General features: G+C 45.4%; 1 protein-coding gene across 7 annotated transcripts in view; it reads left to right on the plus strand.

The window, feature by feature from the left end:
* LOC123768119 (uncharacterized) overlaps positions 1 to 19,841 on the plus strand; it is a 363,952-nt gene that overhangs the window by 330,119 nt on the left and 13,992 nt on the right. For all 7 annotated transcript variants that reach the window (XR_011225587.1, XM_069317178.1, XM_069317174.1 and 4 more), the window contains 2 exons: positions 15,663 to 15,775; positions 17,403 to 18,084. Coding sequence is in view for 6 of the 7 variants with exons in the window: in XM_069317178.1 (XP_069173279.1) it covers positions 15,663 to 15,775; positions 17,403 to 18,084 (795 nt within the window). In the remaining variant the exon portion in view is untranslated. The remainder of the gene's footprint in view (positions 1 to 15,662; positions 15,776 to 17,402; positions 18,085 to 19,841) is intronic.

A 19,841-nucleotide genomic window follows, 5' to 3' on the forward strand; every position in this document is an offset into this window, starting at 1 on the left:
GAGCGTTGCACAGATCTTTTGCTGCCTCGAATCCACTCTGTAAACATGTCTGATATTGGGACCCGCTTAAACGTTTGAACTGTATTCTCTAGAACGCAGGAGAGAGAGAGAGAGGGAGAGAGAGAGAGAGAGAGAGAGAGAGAGAGAGAGAGAGAGAGAGAGAGAGAGAGAGAGAGAGAGAGAGAGAGAGAGAGAGAGAGAGAGAGAGAGAAAAAAAAAGAGACAGACAGAGAGAGAGAGAAAAGAAAGAAAAAGAGAGAGAGAGAGAGAGAGAGAGAGAGAGAGAGAGAGAGAGAGAGAGAGAGAGAGAGAGAGAGAGAGAGAGAGAGAGAGAGAGAGAGAGAGAGAGAGAGAAATAAGAGAGAATAATAATAATTATTATTTACACTTGGGAAAATATTAGAAATATTAGAGGGATTGGTTCTAAATGTGATTGCCAGGAATTCTCCTGGTCAGAGACCGGGCCACGGGGACGTTGATCCATAGAACCAACAACAGGTAGGTAGATCCCTGCACGTTTCCCCCCCCCCCCCTCCCCCCCCCTACCCGTCCAAAACAAAACACTAAATGATTTTTCCTCTTTACTTCCTTGGGGTCAACAGTGTTGCCACCTCCTGCTCCTCTTCACCCAAAAGAGACCTTTTCAACATTTTTTCAACGTTGGTTATACAAACGGTAAAACATCTAAATTATTGGGACCGTCTCTAGGCTCTCAAATATACTCTTTGGAAAGTTGATGAGTAAGTGAAAGGTATCAAATAATATATTCATCGAAGATACTTGAAGAACAGGTCCCAAATTTGCACATTAGAATAACAACATACTGGAGCTCAAAGATACGGAAGGAAATGCAGAATAGAATCAGTGAAGAGTAGAGGTGCCATAGGCACAATCACGAGAACACTGTCTGAACATCAGAGGTCATTACTCTGTTCAACACCATCCCAGCAAGCATTAGAAATATTGCCGGAACAAAGGTACATGTCTTCAAGAAGCACTTAGATAAGTCCATGCAAGAAGTGCCGGACCAACCGGGCTGTAGTGAATATGTGGGCCTTCGGGCCACTACAAGCAACAGCCTGGTGAACCAAGCTTTCACAAGTCAAGACTGGCCTCAGGCCGGGCTTGGGGAGTATGAGAACTCTGGAAACTATCTCCAGGTATACTCCAGGTAATTTTATTTCCCACATTTATTTAAGTTTTGCTTACAAGTGACAGTGCCGAACAGGTGCGAACGTGTTCATCATTGGGCTAAGACTGACATATTCTAAATACTACAGTTAACCAAGTGTTATTTTTTCTTCCCTTTTCCCCTACCCCTCCCCCTATAATACCCCTTACCCACCACTCCTCACCCCCTCCCTCACCCCCTCCCCTACCCCCTCCCTCACCCCCTCCCTCACCCCCTACCTCACCCCCTACCTCACCCCCTCCCTACCCCCTCCCTCACCCCAACAGCGTCACCCCCGCTCTCAATCTTCTCTGTTTTTGCGGGCCTTATCTTTGGTATTGATCGAGAAGAGTGACTTTTTCGAATATATCTCTCCGCCAAATCTCTTCCGATTTATGAGCTTGGGGTCTTGGGCAAGAGTGAATGACGCCAGAGTGAATGCACCGTCCAGGAGTGTGTTCTGTGGCTAGAGAGAGAGAGAGTACGTCTATGTAAGAAAGTGCATATGGAGGCGTTTTGACTAAATGGAGGTAGTGAACAGAGCAACCCGTTCTCGCAAAATTAATAAGTCAATATTGACTTATTAGTTCCGTGCATAGGTGACATACTAAACATAATAGTTTCCCTTGAAAAGCTTCATAGAAAACACCGACCTTACCTAACCTACTTAGTATGTTAAAATAAGCATCTTATTGCTTCGTAATTACAATTGTTACTTAACCTATTATATGTATAGGTTAAGTAATAATTGTAATTACAAAGCAATAAGATGCTTATCTTAAGATACTAAGTAGGTTAGGTAAGGTCGGTGTTTTCTATGAAGCTTTTCAAGGGAAACTATTATGTTAAGTATGTCACCTAGGTACATATAAAATAAGTCAATATTGACTTATTAAATTTGCGAGAACGGGTTGCAACAGAGACGCTGATGAACGGATGAGTGAATTCAGAGTGCATAGAGTGAAGAAAGAGGACAAAAGAACAGGCACAGAATCATGCGGAAGGCGAAGTGTGTGTGTGTGTGTGTGTGTGTGTGTGTGTGTACTCACCTATTTGTGCTTGCGGGGGTTGAGCTTTGGCTCTTTGTGTGTGTGTGTGTGTGTCGCGAATCCAAACATTTAGTGACCGAAAAAAACGGTGTTTAGGCGAGTGCGTAGAGTGCACACAGCTAAGAGTGTGCGTGAGGAGTCTTTTTTTTTTTTGACAAGTGTGTTTGCCGGACCAACCAGGTTGTGACGGATATGCGGGGCATGCGCTCCAAGCAACAGCCACTTGGACCAAGCTCTCACAAGTCGAACCTGGGCCCCAGGCCAGACTTGAGGAGTAGAAGAACTCCCAGAACCCCATCAAGCAGGTATCGTCTGCGTAGCCAGGGAGTCCAAGGCAGCCTCGAAACGGAACAAGGTCAATTAAGAGCCAAGGTAGTTGTTGTTATAGATTCAGCTACTCGGAACACGTTGCAAGTAGCACGGGCTATGGTGAGCCCGTAGTGGACTTACTTGGCACAGGAGCGGGGCTGATCGCCCCGGGGCCCACGCGCGCGGGTTATATGCAAATAGACAAGGCTTCCCTTGGTAATTTCAGGATCTACAGTAACATATATTGCCTTTTAAACCCGCTTGTAAATCGTCAAGTGCGGTTAATGTATTGCGCTGTGGGGGGACAGTTTGCCCATTAATTCCGCCTCTCGTGGAGGATTAATGCAATGTGGTGGTGCCTCTTTCTACCCAGAGTAGAAAACCCCCCGGTGGCTGAGCGGACAAAACACTGGTCACGTGATCCTGTGGTCCCGGGTTCGATCCCGGGCGCCGGCGAGAAACAATGGGCAAGAGTTTCTTCCACCCTGATGCCCGTCTTACCTAGCAGAAAATAGGTACCTGGGAGTTAGTCAGCTGTCACGGGCTGCTTCCTGGGGGGTGGAGGCCTGGTCGAGGATCGGGCCGCGGGGACACTATAAGCCCCGAAACCATCTCAAGATAACCTCAAGATAACTCCTTTCCCTTGCAGTCCCTCCCCCCTCCCTCCCTTCCCTCCCTGCACAAAGGGAAGCACAGTGCTAGAAAAGTATTAGGACGGATACTTTAATTTACTGATAGGGGTGAGAATAGCTTGAACTACCTTATTGCTTTGTATCCCAATAAACTTATTTCAATTTCAAAACCTCGTAAGGTAATCAGAAAGGTACGAACCCGAGCAACCCACTTCACTCATCGAATTCGGTGTATAGAAAACGTAACGCTGGTTGTCATAGCGTAAGAAAAGCGACCTATTAGTTGAAAATGTGTTTGGGGGGCATTTGTCACTTTTGAATACTTTAGGGGTATTCATGAGAGTAGGCAACATAGAGGACACAGCAAGCAACATAGAAAGCAGCAAGCACTTACGAACCTGGGGCCAGATTCACGAAGCAGTTAGATAAGTACTTACGAACGTGTACATCTTTCTTCAATCTTTGACGGCTTTGGTTACATTTATTAAACAGTTTACAAGCATGAAAACTCCCCAATCAACTGTTGTTATTGTTATAAACAGCCTCCTGGTGCTTCGGAACCCATTAACTGTTTAATAATAGTAAACAAAGCCGCCAATGATTGGGAAAAGATGGACAGGTTCGTAACTGCTTCGTGAATCTGGCCCCAGGTCTTTGAATGAGGCACAGAAAACGGCATGCTGTTCGACGATGGCGAACCGCAAAGCACTTATAAAATCTCAGTCAAATCACGCTCTACAATGAAAAGGCAAATATGAAATACATCCAAGTAGCTGTGACATCTGCAAGAAAAAATAACAAGTTAGGATAACACAACTAAAACAAGAGAGGTTATCCCATTGATGTTTTTTTTTAAACATTTTATCCTCCTTTATATTTTCCTTCCCTCTTTTATCGTTCCTTTTTTCGCGCCATTTCCCGTCAATTTCCCCGCCTCATCCTTCTCCTTACTCCGCCTCTTTCCCTGCTCTGTCCCCCTTTCCCTTCCCCTGTCCCATCCCCTCCCTGCCTTCCCGGGGCCAGGTAGGTATACGACACCTATATATTGCACCTCTATTTATGCAGTTCTAAAATGGGGAAGGTCCCTGTAAGGTGATATTCCCTCGCGTCGCTATGTGCTTCACGGCCTCCAAGCCTGCTTCTGTGAGGCTGTCGCGCTGTCTTCCCACCCACTCCTCTTGGGTCACATCCCCTTCCCACCTCCCCATCCCTCCCTTTCCCTTTTTCCTTCCCCCTTCCATCTCCTATTGCATTTTCTCTCGTCTTTTCCCATCTTCTTCCCCTCTGGCGTCGCTTCTGCAAATCCTCCAAGAATGTTGTTGCTGTTAAATGAACAAATCCACAAGGGCCGTGACTAGGGTTCGAATCTACGTTCCAGAGCATCCCAGACGCTGCCTTAATCGACTGCGCTACGACATGGTCAAAAATAATTGTATCCAGAAGTTCTACTGTGGATTTTGTTCATTTGATGCATCACGCTATTGTGATTTCTGTGTGTGTTGTTGCTGTTGTTGGCTCCTAGTAAGAAAGTGGATGGCGCCGGGAGTGATCATTGAAGGAGGAAGCAGAGGACATCATCCTACCAGACGTATGCCAAGCAACAGCCTGGTGGACCAAACTCTCACATGTCAAGCCTGGCCTCGGGCCGGGCTTGGGGAGTAGAAGAACTCCCAGAACCCCATCAACCAGGTATATGTGGGCCTGCGGGCCGCTCCAAGCAACAGCCTGGTGGACCAAACTCTCACAAGTCGAGCCTGGCCTCGGGCCGGGCTTGGGGAGTAGAAGAACTCCCAGAACCCCATCAACCAGGTATATGTGGGCCTGCGGGCCGCTCCAAGCAACAGCCTGGTGGACCAAACTCTCACAAGTCGAGCCTGGCCTCGGGCCGGGCTTGGGGAGTAGAACTCCCAGAACCCCATCAACCAGGTATCAACCTTACGTCTTGTCCTTACGTCACGTCATTTAAGTAACGTACACTATACACACTGCCTGTGGGGCGCCTCGTAGGCTAAGCTTGCAAGGGAAATAGGGGACCCATACATGGCTGCCACTTACAGGTGCGCTATAGCCTCGTGCTACATGGAAAGGCTGTTCAGAGTAGCTGGATGTGTTCAACAGAACAACATGGCTGCTGCAGCTCTGTTTCCCATTAGGCATCCCAACCCGTCCGTCTCATTTCCCATCTTTCCCGTCTCGTATGTTGCTTGCTGTGTCCTCTATGTTGCTTGCTGTGTCCTCTATGTTGCTTGCTGTGTCCTCTATGTTGCTTGCTGTGTCCTCTATGTTGCTTGCTGTGTCCTCTATGTTGCTTGCTGTGTCTTCTATGTTGCTTGCTGTGTCCTCTATGTTGCTTGCTGTGTCCTCTATGTTGCTTGCTGTGTCCTATGTTGCTTGCTGTGTCCTCTATGTTGCTTGCTGTGTCCTCTATGTTGCTTGCTGTGTCCTCTATGTTGCTTGCTGTGTCCTCTATGTTGCTTGCTGTGTCCTCTATGTTGCTTGCTGTGTCCTATGTTGCTTGCTGTGTCCTCTATGTTGCTTGCTGTGTCCTCTATGTTGCTTGCTGTGTCTTCTATGTTGCTTGCTGTGTCCTCTATGTTGCTTGCTGTGTCCTCTATGTTGCTTGCTGTGTCCTATGTTGCTTGCTGTGTCCTCTATGTTGCTTGCTGTGTCCTCTATGTTGCTTGCTGTGTCCTCTATGTTGCTTGCTGTGTCCTCTATGTTGCTTGCTGTGTCCTCTATGTTGCTTGCCGTCTCGTCTGCTCTACACGCCGCTGAATAAAGGAAGTGTTACACTTCACTTTACACAGGACTATATAATCATATTATATCTATACGCTGTACACTGCTCCTGTGCCAGGTAAGTCCACTACGGGCTCACCATAGCCCGTGCTACTTGGAACTTGTTCCGAGTAGCTAAATCTATAACAACAACAACATATACGCTGTATCATTTAAGACCTTAAATCACACAAATTGGTCGTAAAAATGAAAAATTACTGTTAAAAATATTTGAGAATTTAGAAACTGTGAGGCAGCAGCTTGTGACCACGTTGTCACAAGTTGAGCCTGGCCCCAGGCCGGGCTCTGGGAGTAGAAGAACTCTCGAAATCCTCCCCAGGTATGTTCCAGGTATGCCACCTGGCCTCTGGCCGGTAGTGGAAAAAGGTTACAGACGCATAATGGGCTCAGAATCTGGGGCCAGATTCACGAAGCAGTTACGCAAGCACTTCAGGAACGTGTTCATCTTTCCTCAATCTTTGACGGCTTTGGTACAGTTTACAAGCATGAAAACTTGCCATTCAGCTGTTGGTATTGTTATAAACAGCCTCCTGGTGCTTCGGAGCTCATTAACTGTTTAATAATTGTAAACAAAGCCGCCAAAGATTGAAAAAAGATGTACAGGTTCGTAAGTGCTTGCGTAACTGCTTCGTGAATCTGGCCCCTGAACCCCAGTGTTCATTTAGCCACGGAGGAAGCCTCAGCCACGGAGGAAGCCTCAGCCACGGAGGAAGCCTCAGCCACGGAGGAAGCCTCAGCCACGGAGGAAGCCTCAGCCACGGAGGAAGCCTCAGCCACGGAGGAAGCCTCAGCCACGGAAGAAGCCCCACCCACGGAGGAAGCCACACCCACGGAGGAAGCCCCACCCACGGAGGAAGCCTCAGCCACGGAGGAAGCCCCACCCACGGAGGAAGCCCCACCCACGGAGGAAGCCTCAGCCACGGAGGAAGCCCCACCCACGGAGGAAGCCCCACCCACGGAGGAAGCCTCAGCCACGGAGGAAGCCCCACCCGGAGGTTTCATTCTGGTGCCTCGCGGCCAGACGCTGCACCTGGAGCCTTTACGACCCGGTGGAACACGTTGGGCTCGGTCGTCTGGCCTGGAAAGTTTCTTAGCAACAGCTGTTATGTCCAGGTCGTTCATAAGATGACAGCTGTTATGTCCAAGTTGACAAAGTTCATTTTGTTTATATATCTTAAAACAATATATATATATATATATTGTTTGGTTTTATTAACTTGTATGTTAAACTCTATTGGGTTGGTTGGGTTAGGTGGACTGGGTTTGGTTGGGTTGATTAGATTAGCTTAGATTGGTTGACTGAGATTGGTTGATATTAGTTACGTTAGTTGGTTTAGGTTAGGTTGTTTAAGTTAGGTTCGGGTTAAGTTTGGTTGCGTTAGGTTCGGTTCGGTTGGGTTGTTGGGTCTATTGGCGAAACATATGGATTAGTATGGGATGTAAGGAGGGGGGGGTCCCTTACCTTACCTTGAGGTGATTTCGGGGCTCAGCGACCCCACGGCCCGGTCGTCGACCAGGCCTCCTCGGTGTATGGTGTAACCACAACCAAACTACCTTGTGTGGTGGTGGTGGTGTGGTTGTGCGCGCCACCGCTGGTCGTGCTCATAACCTTGGCTAGGCCAGACACACAGCTGTACTCAGACACATTGTCTATTGCTGCCAAATTGTTGGGTTGGGGTGTGTTGTGCTGTCACGATGTTCCTGATGCGATCTGCTCTCTGGCCTCTCTCATCTCTTCTCTTCTCGTATCTTATCTCCTTCTCCTTCTTGTATCTTATCTCCTCCCCTGTCCTCTCCCCTCATATCTCTCTTCTCTTCAACTTCTCTTCCTCGTAATCGTGTTTATTTACTTCAATGCCATGTTTATTTACCTTGCGGACTTGGACGGGTTGTGTGTATAAGAGAAGGAAGATGCTGTCCCGTATAGCGGCGCGTGGCGTCCAATCCCCCGTAAGGGGGTGTTCAGGGGGTGTCGGATCCGCCAAGTCTCTTCTGGAACGCTTGTCTTTTGTTTTTTTGTTTTTCCCGCCGAAATCCTTCATGTCTTATCAGTTGTCTTATTACACGTGTGGTCGTCTCCTGATTCTTTCGCGGGTAATCTCGTGCAATCTACGACGACGCCTGAGATAAGCCAGACGCAGAGGAACCTTCAATACGACTCTATTACGACCTACGACCCTATTACGACCTTCTACCTTATTACGACCTTCTACGCTATTACGATCCAATACGACCCTCTTCTTGCGTCTGTGGCTAATTCACTATTTATTCTAGTTTTACTTTATTTGTATCTTTCACTCTCGCTTTAATTTTTTAAGTTTCTTGTTTCTAAATTTTTTTTCGTTTCCTTGGGGTGGTTCTGAGGATTGGTGGTCTGATCAACCAGGCTGTTAGACGCAGCTGCTCGCAGTCTAATGCGACTGCAGCTTCGGTTGTATTAGTTTAATGTATGTCATTGTCGAGGATGGACCGAAACGTCGTCGAGGCTTCATTGTCAGGTGTGTGTGCTGGGTGACAGGTGTGTGTGTGGGCTGGGTGACAGGTGTGTGTGGGCTGGGTGACAGGTGTGTGTGGGCTGGGTGACAGGTGTGTGTGGGCTGGGTGACAGGTGTGTGTGGGCTGGGTGACAGGTGTGTGTGGGCTGGGTGACAGGTGTGTGTGGGCTGGGTGACAGGTGTGTGTGTGGGCTGGGTGACAGGTGTGTGGGGGCTGGGTGACAGGTGTGTGTGGCTTGGGTGACAGGTGTGTGTGGGCTGGGTGACAGGTGTGTGTGGGGCTTGAGTGACAGGTGTGTATGGGCTGGGTGACAGGTGTGTGTGTGGGCTGGGTGACAGGTGTGTGTGTGGCTTGAGTGACAGGTGTGTGTGGGCTGGGTGACAGGTGTTTGTGTGGGCTGGGTGACAGGTGTCCGGCAGGTGGTCAACTCTCCAGCCACGTTATTGTGACTCATAGTCCGCATATATTACTTGTTTAATTTTTTTCATGTGAACTTAGATTTATATCCAGCGACTTGCTGATTTTCATCTTCAACGCGTAAGGTGTTGCCATGCTTAAGTCTTCCTGAGGGAAGAATGGCAATAGACCACCAATCACAGCGAGTCTCTCCCCTTGTTGCCATATACGCTCACAGGCCCGCCATAACCACTGTGTTAACTAATCAACACATAAACATGCCGCATGCACATTAGAGAAGTCCCCGCAGCTCGTTAAGGATACGAGGCTCCACACAACGACATTTTCGATCGAAGATTGTCCAAGAAGACTTAAGGGTATCGTTGGGGTATTCCTTGTGGGCGGCTATGACGCCTCCATGGTATGTAATGTGTGTGTCGTAATGATAATTCAAGCCGAAGTACATGGTCTGATTACAGCAGCAGCCGCGCCCACCACACCACTTCGGGTAGCCCTCAGACGAGAGGACTCGCCGGATAATCCACGAGAATTAATCTGCCATGCGGACAGGGACACCAAATTAGCATCTCTCACCTGCGAGCGAGATAATTCGTGTTCTCTCATGCCGCCAGATGAATGAGATACATCTCTCACTGTAGAAATCTGTCTTCTCTCTTAACAGGTGCGTTGTGAGTCGTGTGTAGTGTTTTTCATTCATAAGCAGGCATCCTCTTCCTGCTTATGAATGAAAAACACTCTGTGATTTCCAGGCGAGGAGTCACATTAACGTGGCTGAAATATGTTGACCAAACCACACACACTAGAAAGTGAAGGGACGACGACGTTTCGGTCCGTCCAATCATTCTCAAGTCGATTGTGTAAGTCGATTGCACACAATCGACTTGAGGTCCAGGACTGACCGAAACGTCGTCGTCCCTTCACTTTCTAGTGTGTGTGGTTTGGTCAACACCCTGTGATTTGTTGGCGAGTGAACTAAAGAGCATTTGGCGTTGATGAGAACGGGTTGTTTAAAGGATTGAAGCTTGGTCTGGGCCCATCACTTGAAGCCCACCACGTGAAACCTCACCTAGACCCGCCGGGTAAAGCCTCACTTGGGCCCACCGAATGAAGCCTCACCTGGGGGCAACTACAAGAATAAAACCCCTGAGGATTGAACCACGGGAATAAAAGGATTGTGAGTGTGGATTGTGAATCATTCAGCAGAGCGCTCGGCCCCTCGGAGGAAGATACATCGGGGGATTTAGAATATTCATTAACCTGCTTAACAACTTTCAAGTGGAGTGGAATGGGAGGATGATCCCTCCCATTGGTGGGAAGGGAGAATGATCCCTCCCATTGGTGGGATGGGAGGATGATCCCTCCCATTGGTGGGAAGGGAGGATGATCCCTCCCATTGGTGGGAAGGGAGGATGATCCCTCCCATTGGTGGGAAGGGAGGATGCCCTCCCATTGGTGGGAAGGGAGGATGATCCCTCCCATTGGTGGGAAGGGAGGATGATCCCTCCCATTGGTGGGATGGGAGGATGATCCCTCCCATTGGTGGGAAGGGAGGATGATCCCTCCCATTGGTGGGAAGGGAGGAAGATCCCTCCCATTGGTGGGAAGGGAGGAAGAGTTGCAGGCGATGACTCGTACACGTGACTAGGTGGGGGTCGACCCGGCGGTGCCCGGGGTCGAGTCTGAAACGGTCCAACCACCTTAGCAATTCATGCGGCGGGGGGGGGGGGGGTGATTAGATGCTGTCGTTCTAGCAGGCATGGTTCTGAATATGACCAAAAAGGTTTAGATCATTATAGACGAACACCGTTATCTTCTCAAGGTAACGAGGAGTCACAGTAACGTGGCTGAAGATATGATGTCCAAACTACACTTAGGAAAATGAAGAAACGACGACGTTTCGATCCCATTACACGACTTGATCATGATCCAAGACGGGCCGAAACGTCGCCGTTTCTTAATTTTCTGATGTGTGGTTTTGGGGGTATCATCACATCACTGTTTGTAGCGCGAATCTTTTTTTCTACCTTTTTTTTAACCGGAGAAGGAAGTTTAATTTTTTGTGGACACTTAATTTTGCTAATGTACAACTCAGCATCCTGTATCTGTCAGTTTTCGTCCGGTGTTGCTGGTCAAGATAGAGGACCAAAATCTCACAAGTCAAGCCTGGCCTCGGGCCGGGCTTGGGGAGTAGAAGAACTCCCAGAACCCCATCAACCAGGTATCAACCAGCTAGTGGACCAAACTCTCACAAGTCAGGGGGGAGTAGAACTCCCAGAACCCCATCAACCAGGTATCAACCAGCTAGTGGACCAAACTCTCACAAGTCAGGGGGGAGTAGAACTCCCAGAACCCCATCAACCAGGTATCAACCAGCTAGTGGACCAAACTCTCACAAGTCAGGGGGGAGTAGAACTCCCAGAATCCCATCAACCAGGTATCAACCAAGATATCTCTGAAGATGGTATAGGCAGAAGGGCAGCATCTCCAAGAGCCAAGAGAGAAAGATGTTGTCGTTCTACCTATACAGTGTTGGGCCTGACAGTTCTTCAAGAATGATGGTCTCCCTGTGGCCTATTCCCCCCCCCCCATCGTGTGACCCCAAACACCTCCCCCCCCATCACCCCTCCCGCGTAACCCCCCCCCCCCACCCCTGTTTCACTATGGCTTGCAGAGGTAGGGTACAGAAGGGACCTTAATTAACGATGAAATTAATTACTACGGCGGTTAGCGATGACCCCTCACGCCGCGGGGGCGCAAGAACCGGCTAATTGTATCGTTATTTGTTATTTTCTGGTGTGTGTGGTAGCGTTGCCAACTCCGTTGTTGAGGACCTTCAACATACCTTGGGAAGGCTGGTGGAACCCTGAGGTGCTTCCATCTTGAAACGTTTACACAACCTTCTTACGAAACCAGTAGATCTTTAAGGAAAGATGGTGGCTGTGTTTGTATTTATTAAACAGTTTACGAGCTTCGTAAACATCATAACCCAAGGTTATGATTATAAACAAATCCACAAGGGCCGTGACGAGGATTCGAAATGGATTGTCACGGCCCTTGTGGATTTGTTCATTTGATGCATCACGCTGTTGTGATTTCTGTGTGTAAGCAAGGTTATGATTGTTATAAACAACCTCGTTGTGCCTCGGAGCTGATGAACTGTTTAATAGATGCGTGGGTTGTGAATCAGCATTTCAGCCACGCTATTGTGGCTCGCCGTCTGCATAAACTAAGCTGCCATGGTCAAGGAGAGATGCACAGGACTTATGAGTGGACATGCAAGTACTTGACCGATCCTGGCCCAGATAAATGTTGTAATCGTTCTGTTGAGAAATGAGAAACCAACAAGAACAACCTCATCAACCTCACGAACTTCAACAAGCTCGATAACAACCACCACCACCTTAACAACAGGTGATTATCAAAAGAATAACCTCAATCCCACATCAATCGGCAGAGTGGTCAGCTAAACCGATCTCAGAACATCATAACATCATATTAAGACATTACAAGAGTCTTAACACGTCAAAACTTACAAAAAAGTCAATACATTTACACCACACACACACAGAGGCTCATGTCTCACTTTCACTAATTAAGAAAGAGAAAAAAAGTGAGTCTCCCTGGAAGGGTGTTGGAGGCTCCTTCCTTCTTTAATTAACAGGACTGGCCCTGGAGACAGCCTCACCGGGGCCCCTCTGGGCTCTCCACAATGTGTGTTAAGTAGGTGGCCTCCCGTATGTAATTTGGGAGGGCCGGTGTATTTTATGGAGTCCCAGTCTCCGTCTCTCATTATTTTGCCGAAAAAGGGTAAGAGAGAGAGAGAGAGACAGAGAGACAGAGAGACAGAGAGAGGGAGGGTCTAGAGAGTTTCTGGTTTTCTATTAGATTCAAGTGACGAATGAGGTTTCGTGTACTTCGATGTCTTAAACGCTTAGTGGTTTATGGGGGTTTTAATTGAGAGTTTACAGGGAGATATTCTTGCGTTGACACCAATCTTGACATCAATCAAGTGTTGTGGTTATATAATGTACTGGCGTCAGGGTTTCCATTTCATGTGTTACTTACATCACTTTCCCTGACTTGTTCTGGCGCGTGATTGTTCTTTGTCTGTCTCCAGCTGTCCTACTCCCGCCTCGGGTGTCTCCAGCTGTCCTACTCCCGCCTCGGGTGTCTCCAGCTGTTCCTCCCTCGCCTTGGGTGCGAAGAGGAAGCTGATGTGGAAGCCAATGCTCAAGTATTGGACATGTTTACAGCAATAGGTGTTAATGGTGGTTAATGAGAAGGCCGCCGCCTGCTGGTCGCGCCTCTGGGAGTCTCTGCAGGGGAGACTTCTCTAACATGGCTCGCTGAGCTGGTGCCGTATTTAATGGTTTATACTGTACTCACCTAATTGTAACTGTGTGTGTGTGTGTGTGTGTGTGTGTGTGTGTGTGTGTGTGTGTGTGTGTGTGTGTGTGTGTGTGTGTGTGTGTGTTTGTGATATTCATATAATTCATATCATCGATGTAATTAAGTGAAGATAAACATCAAAAGTTATGTATATGTATAAAATCCGAGATACAGTACACACACTAACAGAGACCTCTAGTGCATTAAGGGGCTCTTTACCCTTAAATCGGCATCACTAACAGGACCCCGAATAGTGTTCAGTAGGGAATCTATTGGACATCTGCAAAAGGTTCCGGATCGACCGAGCTGTCGTGTCTACGATCCCTAAATCCAGAGTAGTGTGGTGGTAATGAATCATTTTATCCAGCTGTTACTGTTCTTCTAAGCTTTGTCTGGAAGTCGGGCATATATTCCCAGAGCATCGTAAGCTTTGTCTGGAAGACTGGTACATTTTCCAAGAGCATCGTATAGAGGATTTTTGCGTCCCCAAGTAAGCTTAATAAGGAAAGCAACTTCTGGGGAACGTCAAAACTTTTCTTGTAATACCGCCGTGTTAATGACGCCTTCATCCCTAATGACAATATATTTAAACCGCTGATCCTACCAAGTTTGGACTTGAGCCCCGGGAGGACTAATATGCCTTAAGTCTGTGGTATCTCATTCGAATAATTAGCCCCGCTCCATGGCAAGTAGATTTATTAATAATTCATGACTAGAGCTAATATTACAGGCTCGCTGAGCCTTCTCCACCTGCGTGGCAGCCTCGATGGTGTCTTCTTCGTCTGTGTGGCAGCCTGGATGGTGTCTTCTTCGTCTGTGTGGCAGCCTGGATGGTGTCTTCTTCGTCTGTGTGGCAGCCTGGATGGTGTCTTCTTCGTCTGTGTGGCAGCCTGGATGGTGCCATCCTGTGGGGCTGTTGATCCCTGGAAGCTACACTAGGTAGACACAAGATAGTGCCAGCAATAATTTATCAATGAAAATGATCCTAGAGTGAAGGGGGAGACTGCTTGATTTTCTTCTCGCCAGAGACAAATGTAAGCACACAAAAAGAAGGTACTACACCTGGCAATTACCTGGCGTTGGATGAAAGGATCAGAAGGGAGGCTGAAAGTCCCTGTGGTCGTTCCTGTTATGTTGCGGCAGCACGCTCGCTCCGCTAGTGATCTGAACTGGGTTCGAGTCCTGGGGCAGGATTCATCATGCATCTATGCGTATGCTTATGAAACCAGTATATCTTTCAACAGTCATGTCGGCTTTTTTACATTTATTATACAGTTTTCGAACTTGGAAACTTCACAATGCAAGGTCATTATTGTTATAAACAACCTCGTAGTGATTCGTAAGAACATAAGAATGAAGGTAACTGCAGAAGGCCAATTGGCCTATACGAGGCAGCTCCTATTTATATCCATCCAAACTCATTCATATACATGTTTAACCTTCGCTTGAAACAATCATGGTATCCTACGTTTATTATGTTAGCCGGTAATTTGTTTTACAAATCCACAACCTTGTTTCCAAATCAGTATTTACCCAGGTCTTTTCTAATTCTAAAAGCAGTCGGGTACTTCCAAGATCCAGAAGTACCCGACAGCATAAAAAAAAAGTAATTGAACTCGTTTAGAATCAAGTAATGGTGGGAAGAAGACCTACACACATAAGACTTTGGGCATAAGACTTTAGAACACACATATGGATAGATCAATTGTATTTTTTTAATCAACAAAACAGGATAGGGTTTAAAATGACTGTATTTGCAGTTTTGTAGATTATCTCTTAGCTATCCAGGAGTTGCTCTGAGTGAGAAATATGATGGATTTAATTAATAATTTGGCTGTAATTTTAATGCCTAGGGATTAAGAAAACGTCATTTAATATTATTATTAATTGGAAGATCAGTTGTGGGAATGCATGTTTTAATATAATTTGTACTTATTTAAACTAGCTTGTGGAGCCCTGGTTCAGTTCCCGGGCGGGTCAGAAATGGTTGGGCAGTTTCCTTTCACCTGATGGCTCTGCTTACCTAGAAGTAAATGGGTACCCGGGAGTTAAAGCAACTGTTGTGAAGTTGCATCCTGTGGAGGGTCAGTAGTTTGACCTCAGGGGGGTGGGGGGAAGGGTATCTTGATACACACAGGCTTCCTGTCCCAACCTAAATTAAGCAGGTTACTTTTGGAAATAGTCGTTCTTGTAGACACACACATGCACTCTCTTTTGCTCAACCCCCACAAGCACAACTAGGTGAGTACACACACACACATATATACTGTGTATACTTTGTTTTTTAATTTAATATTTTTCATTAATTCCCTGCTGTATGTCGTGTCATATTCTTTTAAAACTATTTTATAAATCAATGTAAAAGGAATAACGACTACAACCTCGTTATTATTTTTCCAGGGAGCAGCGTGGTGGAAGGAGAGTTTAGAATTACTAATCAGAACTTCTGGCCAGGGCTGGAGAATCCCACGTCTGAAGAGTATAGATCGATGGCCCAATCCGTAGAAAACGAGGTGAGGATTGGTTACTGTGTAGTACTTAGGCTATGGTATGTTATGTCGGGATTTCCAGTTTGTAGGCTGGAGCTGGGGGGTAAGTAATTACTGATTAGTAAGAATTTAAAACCAACAAAAATCAGTGCAGAACTGTTAGGAATAAAGCAGAGACTGGAGGTGTTCTTTGGTAGGGCTCTGAGGGTGTTTTTTGGTTGGGCTCTGGGGATATTCTGTGTAGGGCTCTAGGAGTGTTCTTTGGTAGGGCTCTGGGGTGTTGTTTGCAAAGGTCCTGGGACCGCTGCTGTTCCTGATTGATGTGAACGACCTACACGAGGGATTGAGTTCGTACGTGTTAATATATGATGTAAAGTTGATGAGAAATGTAAAAACATAGGACTGTGTGAAATAGGAGGTGTCATAGGAGGACCTTGACAAACTCCAGAAGTGAGCAAATAGATGGCAGCTGGAATTCAATCCCAACAAGTGTAAGGTAGTGAAGATGGGAAAGGAAGATTGGAGACCATGAGGCATCTATTCCATAAGAGGACGACAACTACAGGCATTGAGGTAACATTGGCAGTATATCGGATGCTGGCAAATATTAGTACATCGTTTAGGAACCTACAGTAAATCGGGATTCCTTCACGGCAATCTATACAGCATTTGTTAGACCAGTACAGTACTGGAATATGCAGTAAGATTGGTGCTTGGGCTAATAGGGTTAAGCAATGAGGATAGGCTAATGGAACTAGATCTCACAACCTTAAAGGATAGAACAAATAGAGGGGATATGATCACAGTATACAATATACTGAAGTGAATAGACAAGGTGGACAATATCAGGCTCTTTTAAATAAAGAGAAAGTAGGACAAGAGGACATAAGCAAAAGTTGGAAATACAAAAAAACTAAATCAAGAAATGTAAGTTTTTTTATAGTTTCTGTATCAGATTTTTGCTCCGTGCCTGGTCAGAGACCGGGCCGTGGGGGCATTGACCCCCCAGAAACAACACTAGGTGAGGTGAGGTGATGAGGGGCTTTAGGTAGTTTATAATGGTTGAACCCCATGCACAGACACCGTATCTTAGATAGGGGTAGATTAGCGAGTAATATAATGTAAAAAGAGCAAGGTAACTCATAATGAACAAAAACATCCAGTTTTTTTTTTTACATGGTTTTATATACAGTATAATGCTTTCATATTTTTTTTCTATAGATGAGTAGGTAATAGTCTGTAGGTATATGAAAATATACTTTCATTTCACACAGAAATCATAATAGCATGATACATCAAATCCGTGTGAGGTCGAGTTGAACTCCTGGTTGCAATTATTTTACCATGTCGTAGCTCAGTCGATTAAGGCGCGTCTGGGATCCTCTCAGACGTAGGTTCAAACCCTCATCGCGGCCCTTGTGGATTTGTTCATTTATACCTTCATTTACTATGAGACTTGTGTGTGTACAATGTACTTAGCTGTCTTCTGTTTTGACACAATCGAACAAATTTAAGATGCTGGTTAAACATTTTATTAATTTCATGCTAATAAAATATAATACTGCATTTTTAAATAAGTTAAATATTTGAAATGTATCAATGTCATAGTGAGATGTATTTTATGCATATTAATGCAATGTTTTTCTTTCAGTTGGACATACTTTTTCTTGGGTCTCTGTGGTCACGTGAATACAACCACAGTCAAGTTATCTCCCTCTCTGAGGGCTCTCTGTTAGTGAGGGCTCAGCTGGTACTCAATAGAGCCGATGTGGCTGCAGCTCAAAAATTAGGCACAGCATTTCTTCGGGGCCTCCATAAGCGTCATGGGCACGAGTGGCTCGGGCAGTATTCTGTCGATATCACGTCCATTAGATTCACCGAGGTGTTAGTCGACACCTTAACTCGTTCCACAACCACTCCACCCACAACCACAACTGCTGGAGTTGAGGAATCCTCAACAGTTATCATGGAAGCCTCGCATCGCCTTAACGTTGGGTGGGGAGAGTGGGGTCCTTGGTCAATCTGCTCCCCTTGTTTACCACGGTATGACCAAATCAGAACTCGAGAGTGTCGTCTTGATGCGGGTCGTGGTCTATTGGTCAACAGTATTGAGCCATGTTTGCCATCAGGCCTTGGAGGCCAACTCCAGGGCACTGGTGGTGATATGGTGACAAGACCATGCCAATGTGACCATACTGTTGATACTTCCACTACCACAACAACTACCACATCTACAACAACTACTACAACAACTACAACTACAACAACTCCTGCACCATGGAAAGATGAACAGCCTCAAAAAGAAGAAGAACGAATTGATGAAATGAGTACAGGTAAATTTTTGCTTAATAACTTTGTAATTTTGTTTTTTGTGAATTTAATGCTCACAACATAAAAGTTAATTTATACTTTTATGAAGATTTTTTTATTCTACATCATACAAATTGGACATAGAGAATGGTCTTAAATTTAAAAGTTCATTTAGCAGTTTATAGTTATTATTTTGGCGTGCAACTTTAGCAATTTATGGTGCAGTATTTTGTTTTGACACCTTGTTTTGTTGACTTGTGAAGCATGAGGGGCATCATTGTTACCATAGTTTTCATATACTAGTCGTAGTTAAATGTGAAGGATGTTAGTGAAAAGTTAGAGGGGTCATTGTGACTTCATTATCATATGGTGAAACATAAGAGATGTCAGTCTCATAAATAGGTAGGCTTTTTCAATGATACTCTGTTCATGGGTCTGACGGCTGAGTGGACAGCACTCGGGATTCGTAGTCCTAAGGTTCCGGGTTCGATCCCCAGCGGAGGTGGAAACAACTCTCTTCTTTCTTTCATCGGGGGGCAGAATTTCTTTCACCCCGATGTCCCACGTTCAGTTAGCGGTAAATAGGTACCTAGGAGTCAGACAGCTGCTACGGGCTGCTTCCTGGGGATGTGTAATAAAAACAGAAGCCTGGTCGAGGACTGGGTGGTGGGGACGCTAAGCCCCAAAATCATCTCGAAATAACTTCAAGACATCTTGGGGAAACTCTGATAGGTTTTGGACAAAGGGATGTGATTATGTCGTAGTGTACCATTTACTCAGGGCTGACGTCACACTTTTTTTTTAAGTATGAATTTGTGATTTTGTTTATCTACCATCTAATATTTAAGATTTCCATTATAAGGTTTAATATTAGTATTGTGAATACAGTATGACAGACATGCTGTAATAATTACAGCAAAGCTTTATGGTGTGCAAGAAATGGTACAATTTTTCTGTGCAAATTTCAAATTGTTTACAATTTGTCTTATCTAGAAAATATTTGTACTAGAGGGAGGTAATGGACAGTTGTCTGACACCTTCCTTCAGTTATGTTTACTGCTGTACAGTACAGTACTGGTTGGGCATGTTTTCTTTCACCTGATGATGATGATGATGATGAATATAAAATATTTTGTCTACAAATGTCACAAAAAGAGAAGAGTTTTGTATTCTCTAACCCAAGTTTTTGCTCTAAAAATAATGTAAATATAGAGAAAATACAGTAACAAATAAATAAATATTGTATCAGTTTCTCTGGCCACATTACAGTACAGTATATGATTCTTTAAATATCTTATTTTGTATTTGATGTATTTTGAAACACTAAATATGTTGGCATGTATAAACAATGTACAATACATCATATATACAGTATGCACACCTCTATACAGTATAAACAATGTACAGTACAGTATAAACAGTATACAATACTTGTATTATACAGTACAGTACTTGTACTGTATAACATAATACCGACCTATAAACAGAAGCTCCCTCTTTTGTCCTTGAATCCCTACCTTCTTGTCTGACGACACCCTACAAATTTGACATCTCTGGTAATTTACATAGTGTACTGTACCTACTGTACCCCTTATTTAAGCATTAATATCTCCAAGATATACTAATATGAAACTTTTAAAGCCTGGCTAGACAAACTAGCCAATATTATAACAACATAACAGGTCTCCTGCAATTCTTAATTTTATGCAAATTTGGCAAAAAGTTGTAAATTCTTTAGTAGCGTATTCCTACCATATTGGTATAGTTGGTCAGTTGGTAT

The sequence above is a fragment of the Procambarus clarkii genome, chromosome 86 (genome assembly GCF_040958095.1).
Source record: "Procambarus clarkii isolate CNS0578487 chromosome 86, FALCON_Pclarkii_2.0, whole genome shotgun sequence".
NCBI lineage: Eukaryota > Metazoa > Arthropoda > Malacostraca > Decapoda > Cambaridae > Procambarus > Procambarus clarkii.